General features: G+C 43.8%; 1 protein-coding gene across 3 annotated transcripts in view; it reads right to left on the bottom strand.

Annotated features, from left to right (window-relative positions):
• AXIN2 (axin 2) overlaps positions 1–17,564 on the bottom strand; it is a 50,191-nt gene extending 32,627 nt beyond the window's left edge. For 2 of the 3 annotated variants that reach the window (XM_089540715.1, XM_089540734.1), the window contains exons 1-3: positions 17,006–17,120; positions 13,695–14,658; positions 1,652–1,792 (exon numbers count right to left, since the gene is read on the bottom strand). In XM_089540715.1, coding sequence (XP_089396841.1) covers positions 1,652–1,792; positions 13,695–14,518 — 965 coding nt within the window. In that variant the 5' untranslated portion in view covers positions 14,519–14,658; positions 17,006–17,120. Of the gene's footprint in view, positions 1–1,651; positions 1,793–13,694; positions 14,659–17,005; positions 17,121–17,245 lie in introns of those variants that run through there. The other variant, XM_089540726.1, reaches the window with a different exon arrangement.
• Between the last annotated feature and the right edge of the window lie 440 nt (positions 17,565–18,004).

Genomic DNA, 18,004 nt, shown 5'->3' on the forward strand with positions numbered 1-18,004 from the left:
AACCCAATGAATGCTCTGTTGACACATGGGCACATACAAACCCTACCACAGCCAGATGGGAGAAATGTAAACAGGGATGCAACTTTAACCAAAAAAATTAAATTAAATTAACAAATCATCAGATGACCATTTTGTTCAAAAGTAAGGAGGAATCTGATTTTCCAAAATAATTTACAAAACAACAGCTACTACTGCAGCACCAAACCTCATGCACATTTAACAAAAAAATAAGGTAAATATACCTTGGGCCTACTTTTTCAAGTGGATACTTTCATTAAGCACAAGTATGCATGAAAGGATTACAGCAGTGAAGATGTGTTTCCAGCATCAGATCTCACCTTACCATGAAATGCACAAGCAACCTCTGATGTTCTTCATTTTGATTAACTACTAGATACACATAAGTATTACAAATGGAACTTGAAACTAAGGCTTCAGGTGTGCTGTGTGCTGGGGAAAGGTGTTGGTTGTTGTGTGCCTTCAAATCAATTTATGGTGACCAGAGGTACCAGAGAAGTCTTTGGCTGAGGGTTCCAAAGTCTCTAAAATGCTCATCCCAGGATTCCATAGAAGGTTGCCATTGGCAGTTAAAGTGGAATCATAGTGCTATGGAGGATATGCCACTGGTGGAAACAAGCTCTGCCAATGTGTTCCTGAGGGTTCCCCATTATACCCACAGAATGGCATAAGGGCACAGCTGATACTGTTCTGTTGGCATAGTTGTGTCAAGGGCAGCCTTGGACATGTGGGATAGTTGTCTCAAGGGCAGCCTTGGATATGCTGGGGCCCTTTCACACTATATAGTTCCAGGATTGTTATTCCACTTTACCTGCCTTGGTGCATCCTTAGTTTGGTCAGAAGCACCAGAGGAGTACTCTGGCTGAAACTTTCAAAGGCCTCTCCCCCTCAACTGCCAATCCCAGAATTCCCTATGATGTAGTCATGACAGTTGAAGTGGATTCATAGTGCTATAACTGTGCAGTTGCCAAAGGTTACACAGAGGTTTGACCAAGGAAGGTTAAAAAAATGTGCATCTCTTAATCAAAGACAAGGACTTTGCATGACAGATCATTCCTATGATTCTTCTTCCAGAGTTTCACCAAACAAATAAATAAATGTGTAAGCAGAATTCCACAGAGTCTCATCTTCACTTACAGAAAAGAATCTGCTAGGTCTGGCACAAGTAGACCATTCACGTTTCAGGTTAATAACACCCTGAAGTTAAGCAGTAACTTAGGGAAAGCACTTCCTAGAGGAAGCAATTTCTTTTTATGGCTGTTAATTAGATAATAATAGTACACCAAGTCCTAAAAACAAAGGCTGAGGCAAGATTGTGGATATGGGGACAAGGTTATGGATGTGTTCCATGGGTTACAGGCTGTATTTTTAGTCCTACTGGGACAACCAGATTGTATACATGAAGGGGCTGGAAGTAAAAGTCAACAGGGTAGCCTACATCAGCCTCCAATTGTCCATCAACAGCAAACTGTTGTGCTGCAACCATATTCCTAGGTTGTTTCACCTTATATGGTGCACCAAAAATGTGTCATGACAGCAGAATTTTAACAGGACTCAAAGCAGAACTAATATCCAAGTGCCATCTTTTTAAGGCCCCAACATTTATTTTTATTAATCTAAAGGAAATACTTACACGCTGCTGTCTGTCATTGACATGGAATCATCAGTCAAAGCATCACTAGATATTTCACTATCATTCGCACTAGTGGCAGGAGCAAAGACATAACCAGAGTTCACATGGTAAGGGTTAACAGGATCATTCCTCTTGAAGGACCTATGTATGAACAAAAATAGGAAGCCAGTTATTCTTCAAATGCAGGAAATTGATACATTACAGGGCTAAAGAGCAATTAAATAGTTACTTTAAGTACACACAAAACAGACTGCATGACAACCATTCCCAATACTAGAAAATAAGCCTCATCAATTTCAGCAAAGCTCTTGGAAGTGAAATTTATAAGATGGATCACAGTCTGAGTTTACCTTTTTATATATAAACTACAAACACAGGTAGGTCTACCCCACCCACCACAACAGTGGTAGGGAACCTGTGTGCCCCCTCCAGTTGTGGTTGGACTGCTGGCCCCATAGCCAGCAGACTCAATGGCAATGAGTAAAGGCAAACTCTCCAAACATTCAGATCTGGCAGAGACAGTGCTGATTAACCCTCTTTCATCCTACTTTTTCAGCTGCTTTAAAAGGTCCCACTTTCTTTCTCCTCTTCCCACTTTCCTCTTTGTCTTCAAGCATGCTTCCAATTGCTGCCTACTGAATCCAAATTGCAAAGTAGGTTAATTAACCCAATTAACTCATGGGAGGGGAAAGGAGGGAGATGGATCTTGCCCTTCCCAGTAGGCTCAGGCAAAAGCAAAGTGCTGCAACTTCTCCTAGCTTGTGTCCTCTCCCTCATTAATACATTTCACCCTCTTGAGCACACACTGATGTTGTTAGGCCACATATGTGCCCGTTTTTAATCTGTTAAATGGTGGAGGATATTTTTAATTCTTTAATTAATTAAGGATACTATTTTTAGTAAAACTATTTTGTATTAGAATAGACGCACACTTACGTAGTGTGTAATATCCTATTTTCTATCTTATATGATGTCTTCTACTTTTTTCATGTAAAAAACTTATTTTTGTATGTCTAGTATCCAACTTAAATAAATAAAAAGAACAAGAGAAAAAAAATCCACAAAAAAAAATAAATGGTGGAGGATATTTCAGGAGAACTGAAGTCCAACAACATCTGGAGCACCAAATGCTCCATCCCTGCTCAGCAACCTCACAGGCTATTTTAAGGTCACCAACTGTTGTACAGTTTTATAGAGGAGGATTTATCAACCAGGGTCATTGCTCTGATATTACCTTTATCAGAATAAATAAATCTCAACCTAATAGGTTCAGGATACTAAACCTGGGGCACCTCCTAATTTCTACTTTAGCTGCACAACAATCCTATAAGGTGGGTGAAGCTGAGAATGAAATGGCCCAGGCCACCCAATTGGTAGGACTTTAACCTGGGTCTCCCTGGCTCTGCTTTTTCACAGGCCTGCCTTTAGAGGTCACTGCTCCCAGGATTTGAAACTGCCTGACAAAAAAGAGTGAACAGGCTCACTTTCTCTCATCCTTGGGCCAGCAGGCAAAGATTATTTTAATTCAGACAAGCCACTGGGAGTCCTTAAACTGGGTAGTTGCGCAAAGGGATTTTAACTGATTGGGCACCATTATATTTTTGTTGTTGTGTGTTTTGATTGTGCACTTTGAATTTAGCACTTTGAGCACCATTTCTTTTGTCTGAAGGGCAAGGCACGTATTTCATAAATTAAAGATTGGAAAAGACTCAGTGCAGGGGAAGAACGCTGTCTTGCAAAACTACTTCAGCACCAATATCTTTACCATAGTTTTTTACAGTGCAATCCTACTTATGTCTACTCAAAAGTAAATTCCCATCAACCTCTGTGGGGCTCACTCCCAGATCCCACATGGATGCAGTGGGGGTGGTGAGACTGCAAATAACATTAGCTATATTAAAGAATTCAAGCCCATTGTTTCACAGAGGACTACATTTTGAAGAAGCCTGATATAGGGATATACATACTCTATTTGCTGTTGTGAGCCTTCGAGTCATTTCTGTCTTATAGCAACCTTAAGATAAATCTAACATGGGATTTTCTGGGGCTGAAAGTTGTGGCTCACTAATCTGATTTCTCTCAGAGGGTTTCCATAGCCAAGCAGGGAACTGAACTCTGATCTCCAGAGCTGCAGTCCAATGTTCATACCACTACACCACACTGGCTTTCACCATAATACTTTATAGCACTCCACAAAATTAACATTGCAAAGCATGCAATCCACCTCTTTTCTCTAAGGCCATCTGGCTCTCTAGATGTTCTTCATACTATAATTCCCATCAGCCCCCACTGCTGGTTATGCTCACTAAGGCTGATGGGAGTTGCAATCCAACATCATCTGGAGGTCAAATTTCTCATCACTAACCTAAGACACTGTTTAAGTAAAGCAAGTTCAACAGGGTTTCTCTGTCCATACTTTTCTTGAAAACCTCAGAGGAGAAAAAGAAACCAAATTGCCTTACCAGTTTGTTCTATTGCCCACTCTTCTAGTTTGGTTAGGATTTCCCTCCAAATACCCAACAAAAATTCCTAAATGTTGGGTCCTCATTGGTGAATGTCCTTACTTATTGTTCATCTACAGTTGGAGTTGGAATAATGGAGCCCTCCAGATAGAATTGGTCTGCAAATCCCAGCAGCCTTTATCAACAGGCAGCTCAACTATGATTCCCACCCACTTTCCCAGGAGAGTGAAACAAGCAAGACTTTGGACAAATGAGATCACCACAATTAAAAGTCCTGAAACCAATCTTCAATCATGAACTTAACAAATGGCCTTAAAGGCATATTGCTTTCTTTACACCCTTCAGCCTGTAATAGAGAAATAATCACTCTGGCCTACTTTACTGGGCTTTCATGAAGGCTAAAACAGGGGAGAACTTTTAGCCCTCCAGATACTGATGAACTGCAACTGCCACCCAGCCTTACCACCAGTGAGACTAGCTAGCGCTGATGGGAACTAGATTTCAGCAACACCTGGAGCGCCACAGGTTCTTCAACCCTGAACCAGAGCAAATACTTAGAAAAAGTAGTAACTTCAAAATCCTTTCAAGTGACCACAGTATTCTGGCATTATTTCCAGACCTCAGTTTAAGAGAGACTAAGCATACCAAACTGACAGAACTCCCCAAGGGTCTATTCTGACCTCCCAAATTCATTTAAAAGGCATCAGATTTCAAAGGATACTGTCTCCTATCCTGCAAAGAAAGAGAGCACCCTGTGACCACAAGGCACAGCACAGGTAACAACAAAAAGCCAAATAACTGGAGATCCACCTTTTCTCAGTGGTTAGGCAGCATCAAAACAAGAGTGGAATGTTAAAAAGAATTGTCAGTGTGGTATTTTAGCTACGTTAGTCTGACAATGGGATGGGGCTTGCACCATCTATTTCTTCTTTTATTGTATTGAATCAACATGGCAGCAATATCCAGAATCACAAAGGCTCTGTATTATTCGAGATGTTGCTGCCACGCTGGCCCTACCTTATGATGGAAGAATAATAAGAGAAACAAGAGGGATGAATGTGCCACATCTGTATTTTATATTCTATACTGACATGCCAAACATAACAGCTTGAATGCTAAGTTCAGGACAGAGCGTGGCATACGCATCTTTGCAGGACTGGGACACAACTGCTTCTAGCTGAAGACTTCAGAAGATGTGGCTTATAGACACAGCACCTTCTCTTAAACATACAGATCCCAACTGTCTGGAATCCAAACTTGGGTTTTTTCTTTTCCCCCAGATGTTCCTTATTTAAGCCATCACCCCTTATTCCAGATGCCTCCTCCATCAAATAGGAATATAGGACACCCCTTGTTTCCACATGTGTGCCACTTCCATTGATTCGCATTCCACAGAAGAGAAATCACAGAGGCCAGACCACATCCCTCATTCTCAAGAAATCCACTTTGGCAACCCTGTTCAAGCCAGGGCCTCCTGTTGCCTGCTGTTCAATTTTAAGAGAGTCACTTGCTTAAAATTAGAGTCACTTGCCAGCAACTTGGGAGGCGGGGAAGAAGGAGGAAGAGTCTTTCTTTAAGGCCAAAACATCAGGAGGGAAGATTTAAGGGGGGGGGGGGGAGAGAAAGGGGGGAACCACTTGCAGAGAGCAGCAAAGCTTGATTTAAGTGAGCAGCCTGGCAGTCTTAATGAAAAGCAGCACTTCCCCTACCACTAGTATTCTAGTCTCTTTGTTTCCATTTGCCCTGGTTACCCACTTTCGACCTCTTCAGTAGTCTCTACTCAGTTCTCTCACAAACAAGGCGTCCTCCCCCTCTTTCCCTTTGCTCACCCCCCTGCTGTGCCGCATTCCTCCATTTCACTGGCAAGGGGGAAAACATGAGCCACTGCAAAGGCTTAAGCAGAGAAAGGACTTTTGGGGAGGGGGGGGAAGGAAAGGAGATGGAAAGGGGAGAGGCAAGCAAGCAAGCAGGCGGGCAGCCCCTCTTCAAGTTATGACGGCAAACAGCATGACTGAAGTTCTAGGCCTCTGTCTCAAGCTGACCTTTGCAGGAGGCCAGGCTGCAAAGGAGTCAGGTATTTAAGCACAGCTGGGATCACATTCTTTTCTAAAGCACACAAAGATATTTCAGTGGGAAGATCAAGACATTCAAAAGATGATGGGAGGGAGGGGTGTGGAGAAAGAGGAACTGCAGATAGCAAAGAGCAAGAGAAGAACAAAAAAGAAAGATCTTTGGGATAGGGCAGGCCCATATGTTTCCAACTGAAAAGTTGCTTTACCAGGAAAAGTGGGGAGTCCAACTAGGATAACAGAATAATAACAATAACAATAACAACAACAACAATAATAAAGGATGTATCCCTTCCTGGTAAATCAATTTACATTTGTACAGTTCCAATGGCATTCTTTAAAGGACTAAATACTCTCAAAGCACCAGCTTCCATCTGATCTTGGAAGCTAACCAGGATCAGCGCTGGTTTGTACTTGGATGAGAAACCACCAAGGAATATCAGGTGCTGTGGGCTGCATTTCAGAGGAAAGAACTGGCAAAACCACCTCTGAAAATTCCTTCTCTAAAAAAACGATTGAATTCATGGGGTTGCCATAAGTTGTCAAGGGACTCAGGACATATATACACACAATGGCATTCTTTAGACTCCTGCTCCTTCTGAGTTTTTCAAGGAAAGGGGGGGGGGGAGAGAAAAGTTGAAGTCTTTACTTTTTATTACTCTCCTTGAAACTGTTTCATGTCCTGCTTTAACAAAACCCAGGCCCACGAGGGCTTATTGTTGTAAGGTATCTGGTTTCAAGATGCTCACCATCTGTACAGAACCAGCCATGCTCTTTAAGTGGATCTTGCAAGCCTGTTTTTTTTTTTAAGTGCCTCCTCCAGTGCTAGGAGGTGATGGAGGAGAAGTTCTTCAGAAGTTTTAAGTTGGGGTGGGCAATCTGTGGCCCTCCAAGAGCCCTTTCATTTTGTATTATTATAGGGTATTGATTCTATTTTAGTTGTGGTAGCTGCATCCTATGGCATTCTGGAATGCAGGAAGGCACTAGAGAAGCTTGGTGGAAGTAATTTCTAAATATCCCTCCCTAAACTGAAAACTCAAGGCTTCCATAGGATGCAGCCATGGCAGTTAAAGTAGACTCGTAGTACTATAACTTTGTAATGTAAAAGGACCCCTCATTGGCTTAGAAGTCCCATCAGTCCCTGGCAGCACAGGCAAGTGGGGGATGATGGGAGTTGTCATCCAACAATAACGAGTTTTTTTGTGGGTTTTTGGGCTATGTGGCCATGTTCTGAAATAATTTATTCCTGATGTTTTGCCTGCATCTATGGCTGGCATCTTCATTTAATCTCCTTTGCTCTTACTCATACTCCACTTCCTCGTCACACTGTTCAACGCTATTTTCGTGATCTTCAATCTGTTAACTCTAACCATCTTGGTCAGATCCTGGATTCATCTCTTTCTTCCCTAAATCTCGGGGATTCTGCTGATTCAGCAATGTCTTTATTTAACTCCACTCTTTCCTCAACTCTTGACCGCTTTGCCCCTGTCTCTGTATGCACTTCTTCCTCTAAGACTAGGCCTCAGCCCTGGCTTACCCACATCGTTAAGTTTCTCCGGTCCTGCTCTAGAGCGGCTGAATGTCTTTGGAGAAAGTCCAAACAGTGGGTTTGGTTTTAACTTTCATTCTTCTCTGTCCTGTATCCCTCAGATCTAGACCACAGCCAAGGCTTGTAGATTCTTTTTATACAATATTGCCAAAATCTGACCATATCTCTCGGCCTCTACTGCCAAGATCCTGGTCCATGCCCTAGTGATCTCACGACTTGATTACTGTAACGTCCTCCTGGCTGGGCTTCCTCTTTCTCACCTCCGTCCTTTAATCTCTGTCCAGCATTCAGCTGCACGCATTATCACATCCGCCCACCGCTGTGACCATATCTCTCCTGTGTTGGCATCCCTTCACTGGCTCCCCCTCCCTTTCCGCATTCAGTATAAGCGCCTGATGTCTACATTTAAAGCCCTCCATGGGTTGGCCCCTCCTTACTTATCAGACCTTATTTCTCCTCACCTTCCCACTCGGGCCCTCCGTTCTGGTAGTCAAGGTCTGCTGTCTCAGCCCAGGATTTCCTCTGCCCCATCTCGGATTCGCCCCTTTTCACTTGCTGCCCCTCACTCCTGAAACCTTCTTCCCCCGCGAGCAAGAGCCATCACTTCTTTAACCAGCTTCAAAACAGAGTTGAAGACCATCCTGTTCAGGGCAGCGTTCCCAGGCATTGCATAATTGTCACTTGCTATTTGATGTTCTTTTGTTGTCTGTTTTATTGAATCATTCCCTGTATTGCTATGTATTTTATATGTATTATCCTACTAGAGAGGCCCCTTCCCTACCACCACTCCCTTTGTGTTGTGTCTTTTTAGATTGTAAGCCTGAGGGCAGGGAATGGTCCAATTAAAAAGATTCTATGTACATCCCTGTGTAAATTTACAGCGCTTTATAAATAAAGGTTAATAATAATAATAATAATAATAATAAAAACATCAGAAATAAATTCTTCCAGAACATGGCCATACAGCCCCAAAACCCCACAAAAAACTATGAATGCCGGCTGTGAAAGCCTTCGACTTCACAATACCTGGGGGGCCAGACGTTGCCAGGTTCTATTGAACAGTCTCACTTTAGACTGTTGGTTCCCACCCTTTGGCCCTCTAGATGCTTTGGAATTCAACTTCTATACCCCATCACCATTGGCCATGCTGGTAGGGGCTTCTGGGAATTGATGTGCAGTTGGAGGGTCTTGGTTGAAAACCCTTGATTTGGAGAGTTAATCCACTCAAGCTAGTCTGAACTCCAAAAGTACTGCACCAAAGTTCAATGCATTTACAACCACCTCAAACTAGACCACAGAAACTCAAAACTCCAGGAATTGTTCAGGCATTTTAGCTCACAAAATAATTCTTTAAAAAAGAACTTGGACTAAATAGGCGGAGAGGAATATTTGCCTACAATCATATAGTTAAATAATAGATTTCTTTTTTTAAAAAAAAATGTCCAGGTTTGCCCTCTTAAAAACCGAAAATCCCTACATGCATTAAGTAAACCAATTAGGGATGTTTTCATAGTTACTTCAAAAAAAGAAGAGAGAGGGAAGGAGATCTTGACCACGCTACAACCTTAATTGTAGCCAGATGCTATCAAGTTGCCTTCAAGGAGTTTTCATTTCTGGGCAAAGCAGTGGTCTCCAATATAAGTTTCTGCAGGCAGTCAGGCACTTTGAAAAGCAAGCACCACCACCTTAAGACTCAGAACTGGGAAATGTTTTCAGCTGTCAGGTAGGAATTGCTCTTCAACTTCAAAAGAGAACCTCCTATCGTGATAAAGTGACACTTTAGTGTGTCATTCCCTGCCCTATGTTAGGGAAAAGATCTGTATCACAAAGCAAGCAAAAGGAACTCATCTCTTTTTTTTTTTGGGGGGGGGGGGGTTGGTGGTACAAGAAGCAGGACCATTTAAAGAATTTTCCTCCCTCTTTTTTTCTCTCTCTTTTTTCTTCACACTCCATTTAGCATCAATTCCCCCATCCCTGCAAAGGCCTCAGACCTTCATTTTCAAGCAGACTACTGGAACCTATTTGGGAGCCCAGAGGGTAAGTTTGCAAACAACCAAGTGTGTTTCACTTCAGTGTAACTGAAGTCAGGGCAGATTTGTGGAGGGATGGGAAAGCAAGATGGCATTCTATGGGTGAGACACCTGTTTTGAGGTGCAAAACTTGAAACCTCAAGGTAGCTCAGAGTGTAACAAGAAACCGGGAACTCTGGTTCTCTGCCATATAAGCATAGTTCATCTGAATGTGCAGTCTCTTCTCTTATGTATGCTTTCTATGAGGAACACTAATGGGCATTGGTTGTTGCCTTCAAGTCATTTTGGACTTATGGCAACCCTAAGGCAAACTATCATTCTTGGTTTTCTTGGCAGAGATGGACTGTGTCTTTTTGCTATCCTGAGAGGGTGTGACTTGCCCAAGGGCACCCAGTGAATGAACATTGTATGTCGGTAGTATTTGCAACACTGCTCTGAAATAAGTATGTAGTTGGCCTCACACTGCTCTCAAAAGAGATGAGAAGTGATGCATGTGTGGGCAAGTGCGTGTGTGCCTAAGGAAGCAGTATTAAAGGGTATGTGCAGATACATTATCCCTTCCTGCCTTTTAGTAATGACACAATTTCGCTTTTGAAAAATTGAAGTTTAAGGGGTTCCAGCAACTTGATTAAAAATAAGCGCCAATCAGCAAAATCCTCTGAGGCTGTGGAATGCTGCCTCTTAGACATGACTTACTGAGTGGCAAGGCCTGGTTCACAACAGAACTGAGCATGTAGCAAAGAGGTCTGTCTAACAGGCTACTGTGATGTAACACCGAACCATAAGGGACAGTTGTGTCTGCATGACACTCTGCACTGATACACTTAGGAGCCAATGTAAACAAACTTTTTAATTCTCCTTTTAAGAAGCTCAGCACAACAAAAGTGAAACAGCTTAAAGATCTTCATGCCAGAGAAGTCATTAACACATACTTGTAGTCCTTTGAGAGAGGAAAAGATATCTAAACTCAGCCTAAGTATCCCTCTTGCCTCAGGACGCCAGCCTTCTCCAAAGATATACAAATATACATTAAACCCACAAACTGGATGGGAAGGGGAAAGAAAGGGCGCTTGCTATCTTAACCTTGCACTTCAGCTGAAGCCTTGAACCAGAAGAAAAAGGAAAAAAAAACCCAGATATAAACTGTTACCCTCCACAGCCTGCTAGAAACTTGACATGCAGGACAAAACTCTAAATTTGAGTGGAGAAATTTTCATTACTTCCAAGTGTGGTTGAATGAAGATGGAAAACTACAAAGGCACTCACATGCCAACTTCTACTACCAGCTGAAGGGAGACTCTTCTACACAGAAAACAAAAATACTGAATCTTTTAAATATCTGGTGGCCTCTGGGTTGAGAAAGTGGTTTCTCAGCTAGTTCCCTTAGGCTACATATAGCTGTGAGTTCCTAGTGTGGATGGTGATTATTACTACTGAGTACAGTGCTTCTAACTAGCAAGGTGTTCAACAATCTTTATTGAGGTCACACCTACAACCAATTGGCACAGTCTTCCTCCCACCTGAGGGCAGAGGAACTGAGCCTGAGAACCCCTCTGGCTTGCCAGAAGACCACACAACTAGACCATGGCATCAGTTGGCAATAGAGCCCAGCTCTCTGTTAACTCACACACAAGAACCACTGTGATGGGAGGACCAAAGCAGAAAAACCAAACTCGTGCCTCACTGGAGAACAGCACACAGCAAACCACATATTTGCTTCACGTGAAAGTCATAGTATTTTCAACATAAAACTATCAACACACTCCTGACCAAAGATGCACACTAGAGATGTTGCTGTAGGTTCAAACGAAGTTCTCTAAACTTCAGGTAGTTTCCTATTTTAAAGCACCAACATGGCAGAACAGCAAAATCCATGCCTTCTAGCATTCCTATGCCAACAGAACTTGCAAGTGCCAATGCCTTCTACAACTTTATCTCAACTTAGGAAGTGTGTTGTGTGTATATTGATCTAGATTTTAGCTGTGAATAACAGCAAATGCAGATGTCAGCCTTCTGTAGCTGCTATAGCTCAAGACTTCTGAGGCCCCACAAGAAAAGTTACATGTTAGGGCTTCAGCATACAGAAATTCCCCTTCTACCAGGGAAAACGGTGTGACTATAATGGGACAATCTAGGCTTTTTTAAAAACAAAAACAAACCAAGCATTCCCTTCCCTACCACCAGAGATGAAGCAAACAGGTAACACACACTGATGTCATTTACACAGGCAACAACTGGAAGAAGCTCCTTACATATTTGGAGCCCCTCCAGATTTGCACTGGTGTGAATGAAAGCTGAATTTGAGCCAGCTGTCTTTCCAATCCTGGGGGGGGGGGGGGAGGGAGACCACAAACACGGCTGTTTTTCCGAAAGGACAAGCAAGAAACAGAACAGATGCAGTTCAGAAACCCTCCTCTTAGAGGCAGGCCATAGTTGAAACAAGCTGAAAACAGAAGAGATGCCTGAAGTCCTTTGAAGCCCATGAATCACAGAAACACTCACAAAAATTCCTGTAAACCAGATGTCAAATACTTACCAGATTGAGAAAGAAACTCACCAAGCAAGACAGAATACACACAACAGAGGGAGACAGAGCAGGTCCTTCTGCTCTACAGATTCTTGTTCAACCAATTTCCATTATGAAGGGGGAAAGGGAGGGGGAAAAGAGAATAAGGTGTCAGAAGATTATGCCACTCATCCTGATTAACAGAGAGACAGAGTGAGAATGGATATGATGATGATGATGCCTCTTTTGTGAGAACTGCTCTTGCCCACTTTCAGCAGGCAACCAAATTCAATCAAAGCTAGGGCATATATCACTTCCCTGGAGTTTCCAAGGACTAGGTACAAAGCCACAGTCTAAGTATGTTTAAATTCCATTCATGGGGAAGAGTAGAAACTTCATACAGAAGAGGACCCCAGGTTGAGACTCCCACACTAGTTAGGTATACAAAAGACACACACACAGACCTGAAATCATGACAAGGTACCCCCTATTAGAGTAGACACTAGATGGACCAAGTATCTGACTTCACACAAGACAAAGTTCAATAACATAGCTGTTTTAGTCTGAAGAATCAGTATGTAGCGAGATCTTGTAGCACTTTTGAGACCAACTGAAAGAAAGAAGCTGGCAGAATGAGCTTTCATAGACTAAAGTCTACTTCCTCAGATACAACCTCATTCTGCCAGCTTCTTTCTTTCGATTCATCTCAAAGGAGCAACAAGATCTCTCTACACACTGATCCATACAAGACAGTTTCTTATGAAGTTAGCATACCCATTCTCCCACTTGACAGGTAGAACACTACCTCTAATGACAATTTTTTGGCACATGGTACTCAACTATAGCAAATATTTTTTAAAATCGTGCATGTATTGTCCATGTACATGGTCTCCTTCTTAGTCTCTAGGCTTGTTCACATAGGTTACAACAATAAGAATATGGATTATTATTATTATTATTTTTGTTACACCATCATAATTGCTTCCCAATTTCTACATGTAATCCACTTATTTCAACACTAGTTGAGGATGAAGCTGGCAAACTCGTATTTCATTACTCATTCACATGCCTAGATGGTGCTCTTCCCAGTTCCTCTTAATGTGGTTTAAAGTGGTAACAATTAACGCATGTCTCAAAGAACAAGAGTTGCTTTGAAGTTCTTTTTTGATGTCTCAGAGAGCTTTAGGAACTGGTGGGCCTTAAGAGCCACAATGTACTGTCTTCTTTATTAGGGAAAAACACAGCCTTCCCCTCAAGCCAGAAATATGCGCCAATATTTTAAGGATGATTAAAACAAAAAGTAGCTTTGCCAAAGCCTACTCACAACAAGCACACAACATTTGTTGGAGGAGCTCACAGCCTGAGCTTTGCAAGACTTTCTATGGAGCAAGAGACTTTTAAAAGTTATTGAAGACTAGCTTCCTTACCTGAACCCATTCTCCACAGTTTCTGTAGCTCGGACACTTGCTGTAGCCCTCAATGTCTTGCTGGACAGCCCAAGTACGGATGGCAAAAGTTTGTTTTTAAAATCAGCACAGCTCCATTCCTCTTCTTCATTCAAGGTAGGGAGATAGCCACAGTCAACTTTTAAACTCCCCAGTCCATTGCTGTTCATATAAGCAGGATTTTCTCCCCCACTCCTTACATATTCGAGGTATATATCAGAAGTCAAAAACATCTGGTAAGCATTTTCCTCCATCACAGTCTGGATCTCAGTTTGTGCCTGATCAAACATTACAGAATCTATCTGTTGCTTCTTAATACTATCCCTTATGTAGGTCTTGGTGGCAGGCTTGAGTTGCTTGGAGACAATGCTGTTGTTCTCAATGTACCTTTTATATATAGCTTTGGCGACTCTTAAAGTTTTGGTATCCTTAAGGTCCATCTGCCTGAAGCCATTGCAGGCAAACCAGAAGTCTAAAGTATCCACACATTTCTCCCTTTCCAGGAAGGTCCGGAAGAGATAGGCACCATCTTGATCTCCCAGCAAGGAATGCAAGGATTTGTTCCATCGCGCAAGAGGGGAATCTGGAGATGCACTGCCTTCTGGCTCCCCCAGACCATCTTCATTCCTCCTTGGTGTGGAAGAAACTGACATGGCCTTGAAGCTTTGGTTTTTCACAAGAAACAAACTGGCAGCCAGGTGGCATGGTGTCTCTCCTTCTTCCCCTGGTACAGGGGGGCGTGGGGCATCTTCTCTGAAGCTGCTACTGGGGTCTGGAAGGTGAGTCAGCAAGGCTGCACTGCTCATGGTTCCTTCTGGAGTTCCTTCTGGCAGGGCTTTTTTCCCCTCCTTTCTTTTTAAGTTCCTCAGTAATCTGTGTGTGTGCCTCTCTCTCCCTCTCTCTCTCTCCTTTCTCAAGTCAGCAGGGGATCCTCTGAGTCTTCTTTCTTGAAGAAAAAAAAAGAAGAGGGGGGAAGTATTGATCTAATCAAAACCAGATCCACCCAACATCAAAGACAAAAAGTAAACAGGCTTTTCAACTCTTCACATTAAAATAAAGAGGCAACCGCAGCTATCTGCAGCACTAATCAAAAGTATCAGATATGCTTTTTCAAAGGGAAAGACTGAACTCTGGGCACACTTTTAACTTTGGTGTGGAGTGAGCAAATGGTAGGGGGAAGGGACTAGAAGCAACACACACACACACAACAATCCCGAACCCTTCATTATTGCATTGCCTATAAAAATCAGAACATGCAAAAGCACACCACCTTGAACTTTTCCCTCCTCCTCCTTGGGATAACATCTGAGAAGGCCCAGGAATAAATCTTGGATCTCTACACTGTGAAACCCATTTTGCACCCCTTTCTCCCCCCCCCCAAAAAAAAAATCTTGCAAGTTTTGTTTCCCTCCCTTCCTCCCTCTTCTCTTTGGTAGATAACTCAAGGCAGAGAACAAAACGTGCTTTCCTCAGCATCTGGTTTCCATTTCTCCCTCCACCAACTTCTTCAACTTTGAGATTATGATCACCAGAAACCCTTCTAAGCACAATCAACACTGGATGCTCCCCTGAAACTGTACATTGAGAAATGATGTCAAAGAAAATGTGAAGAGAGAGAATGCATCTTGGCCGGAATGTTGTTTTGGAACCAGGTCCAATTCCTTTCTAATCCACGGCCAACCACCTTCAAAGAAGCCCATGGCTTTGGAAAGAAAAATCTATGGAATCCATAAACTGTTTGCACATTAAACATCTGCATGTTTAAAAACTTCCTCCCACTGGAAGTAAAAAGTAGGGAGCCCTCCCTACTGCCCACCCTACCTCTACTCCTCATGCTCTTTTACTTTTTAATGTAGCCACTTTCCACCATTAAGGTTTTGAGAGGTTTGCGGTGCTCCCATGGGCTCACACAGCCAAGAGAGGGCTTCCAAAGTTCTCTGCACACACTTTACAAGGCAGTCAGCAAAATCCAGTCCAATTTTTTGAAACAGAGATGATCTATCAAACATGCAAAGAGTTCAAAACTCATCTGTCGGAAGAACTATGCAACTCCCTTCTGGCATCTCCACCAACATCTCAAGAGAGAGACAGCCCAAGGCAGAGCTGAAGACCAAACATGTACAAGGGGAACATGCTTACAGACGGACAGCACTTTGGTACAGAGTTGAGGCTGGAAAAGCTTTAAGGAGAAGGTGATGATGGTGGAGGGGAAGAAGGAGGAGGAGGAGGAGGAGGAGGAGGAGGAGGAGGAGACGAGAAAGAAGAAGAGAAAGATGATGATGATGTTGGAGGCAAAGAGGGAGGAGGAGGTGATGACGGTGGAGAAGAGGATGAAGATGATGATGATGATGATGATGGAGGAGGAGATGATGATGATGGAGAGGAAGAGGAAGACGAAGAAGAAGATGATGATGATGGAGGAGGAGAAGGGGAAGAAGATGATGATGGAGGAGGAGAAGGGGAAGAAGTGGAGGAGGAGGAGGATGGAGGAGGAAGGGGAGAAGGAGCAAAGGCTGCTCCCCTGTCCTGTACCTGGAGCAGACCTTGCCAGAGGTCTGGCTGTCCTTTCCTCCCAGCCTCAGAGCAAGGAAGGCTCCCATCCCAGAGAGAGAAGGCGGGGGAGGGGAGGAGAGGCGGATTAAAAAGAAAAGAAAAGAAAAGAAAGAAGAAACTCGAGTCTAGGTCAGGCATCCTGCCTCCAAAGTCTGAGCCTTAAAGACATAAAATAAAAAGGTCTTTCTTTAAATTATATATAAAAAAAGATCTCCAGAAATGGCGACCGACTTGAAGGAAGGGATGTGCGAGGAGAGAGAGAGGGAGAGAGGTTTCAGGAAGGAAGGAAGGGGGGAGAGAAAAAAGAAAAGAACCGGGAAAAGAAGAAGAGGGGGGGCAGAGAAGTCTTAGAAAAACCAGTTGCTTCCCCAAAGTAAGCCCTGAAGGGAGCTGAGGGGGGGGGAGGGAAGGGGGGAGAGAGAAAAGAGAAAAAGGGAGGAAGGGGAAAGGAGCATTAAAAAGGGAGGGAGAGATCTATACACAGTGTCTGCATCCTACCTGCAGATCCCAACACACACTTGTCTGTGTGTACACACACCCCAGACACACACACACCGCCTCCTCCCTTCCAAGGCAAGGGCGCCAGGGGGGCTTTGGATGGGGAAGGGGAGCCTGGGATTTGTAGTCCGGGGGTGAGAGGGTCCCGATCCTTCCCTAGATGCCTCTCAGACATTCACAGACGCACGCACAAGAGTTGGGGGGGGGGGGTTGTGGTTCTGCTGGCCCTGCTGCATCCCTACCTTCCCCCGCTCCTTGCCGCTTCTCTTCCTCCTTCTCCTTCCCCGGCTGGGCTGGCTCCTAACTAACACATAAATAGCTTTCCTTAACAACTTCAAAGCTCCAGCCAAGAGGACATCAAAGCGATCCGGGAGAAAAAAGGGGGGAAGGAGGGAGGGAAGGAAGGAGGGAGGGAGGGAGGGAGGGAGGGAGGGAGGAGGGGCAGCGGAGGAGCAGAGCACACACATTCTTTCCCAACTTACCCTTGATCACATCCAGGAGTTTTTTCCTTTTCCTTTCTTTTTGGGGAGAAGGGGGGATCCTCTCTTTCCAGCCCCCTCCCTCCAAGGGACTGCCTTAAAAAGGAGATATATATATATATATATATATATTCCAAATGCTCCAGAGCAGCCCTCTCCTCTCCTCCTCCTCCTCCTCCCTCTGCTTTGCTACAGCAAAGGGGGCCAAGGAATGCTGTGCCTGCTGCTGCTGCTGCTGCTGCTGCTGCCTGCGCCGATCCCCCCCTGCCAGCCTTTCATCCTCTTTCTCTCGCAAGCTTTGCACTAGAAGGGCCTGGGGAGAAGGAATATATAGATATAGATATAGATATGGAAGGAGGGGAGGCTAAGGCACAAAAATGTACCCACGAGTTCCGTGTGATCCTTTGCTTGCCTCCTGCTTCTGCTTCAGTCCAAAAGAGAGGAGAGAAGAAGAGGCGGATGTGTACACACACACACACACACACACACACTGTGTATATGTGTGTGTGTGTATATATATATGAAGGGGGAAAGAACAAGGGTGTGTGTGTGTGTGTGTGTGTGTGTGTGTGTGTATGTATATTATATATATATAATCCAAAGCCCTGCTCCGTCCTTCCCTCCCTCCCTTCTGCCCCTTCTCCTTCCTCCTCTTCCTCCTCCTTTCAACTCGGGCCCTGTTTCCAAAGCAGCCCTTGCCTGCTTGCTGCCTGGCCCCAATGTCCCGGGGCTCCTCCACCAAACGCCGAGGAGGAGGAGGAG

Source organism: Sceloporus occidentalis, unplaced genomic scaffold, assembly GCF_023333645.1.
Source record: "Sceloporus occidentalis isolate IW3139 unplaced genomic scaffold, rSceOcc1.0.p SCAF_1, whole genome shotgun sequence".
In the NCBI taxonomy this organism is placed as follows: Eukaryota; Metazoa; Chordata; class Lepidosauria; order Squamata; family Phrynosomatidae; genus Sceloporus; species Sceloporus occidentalis.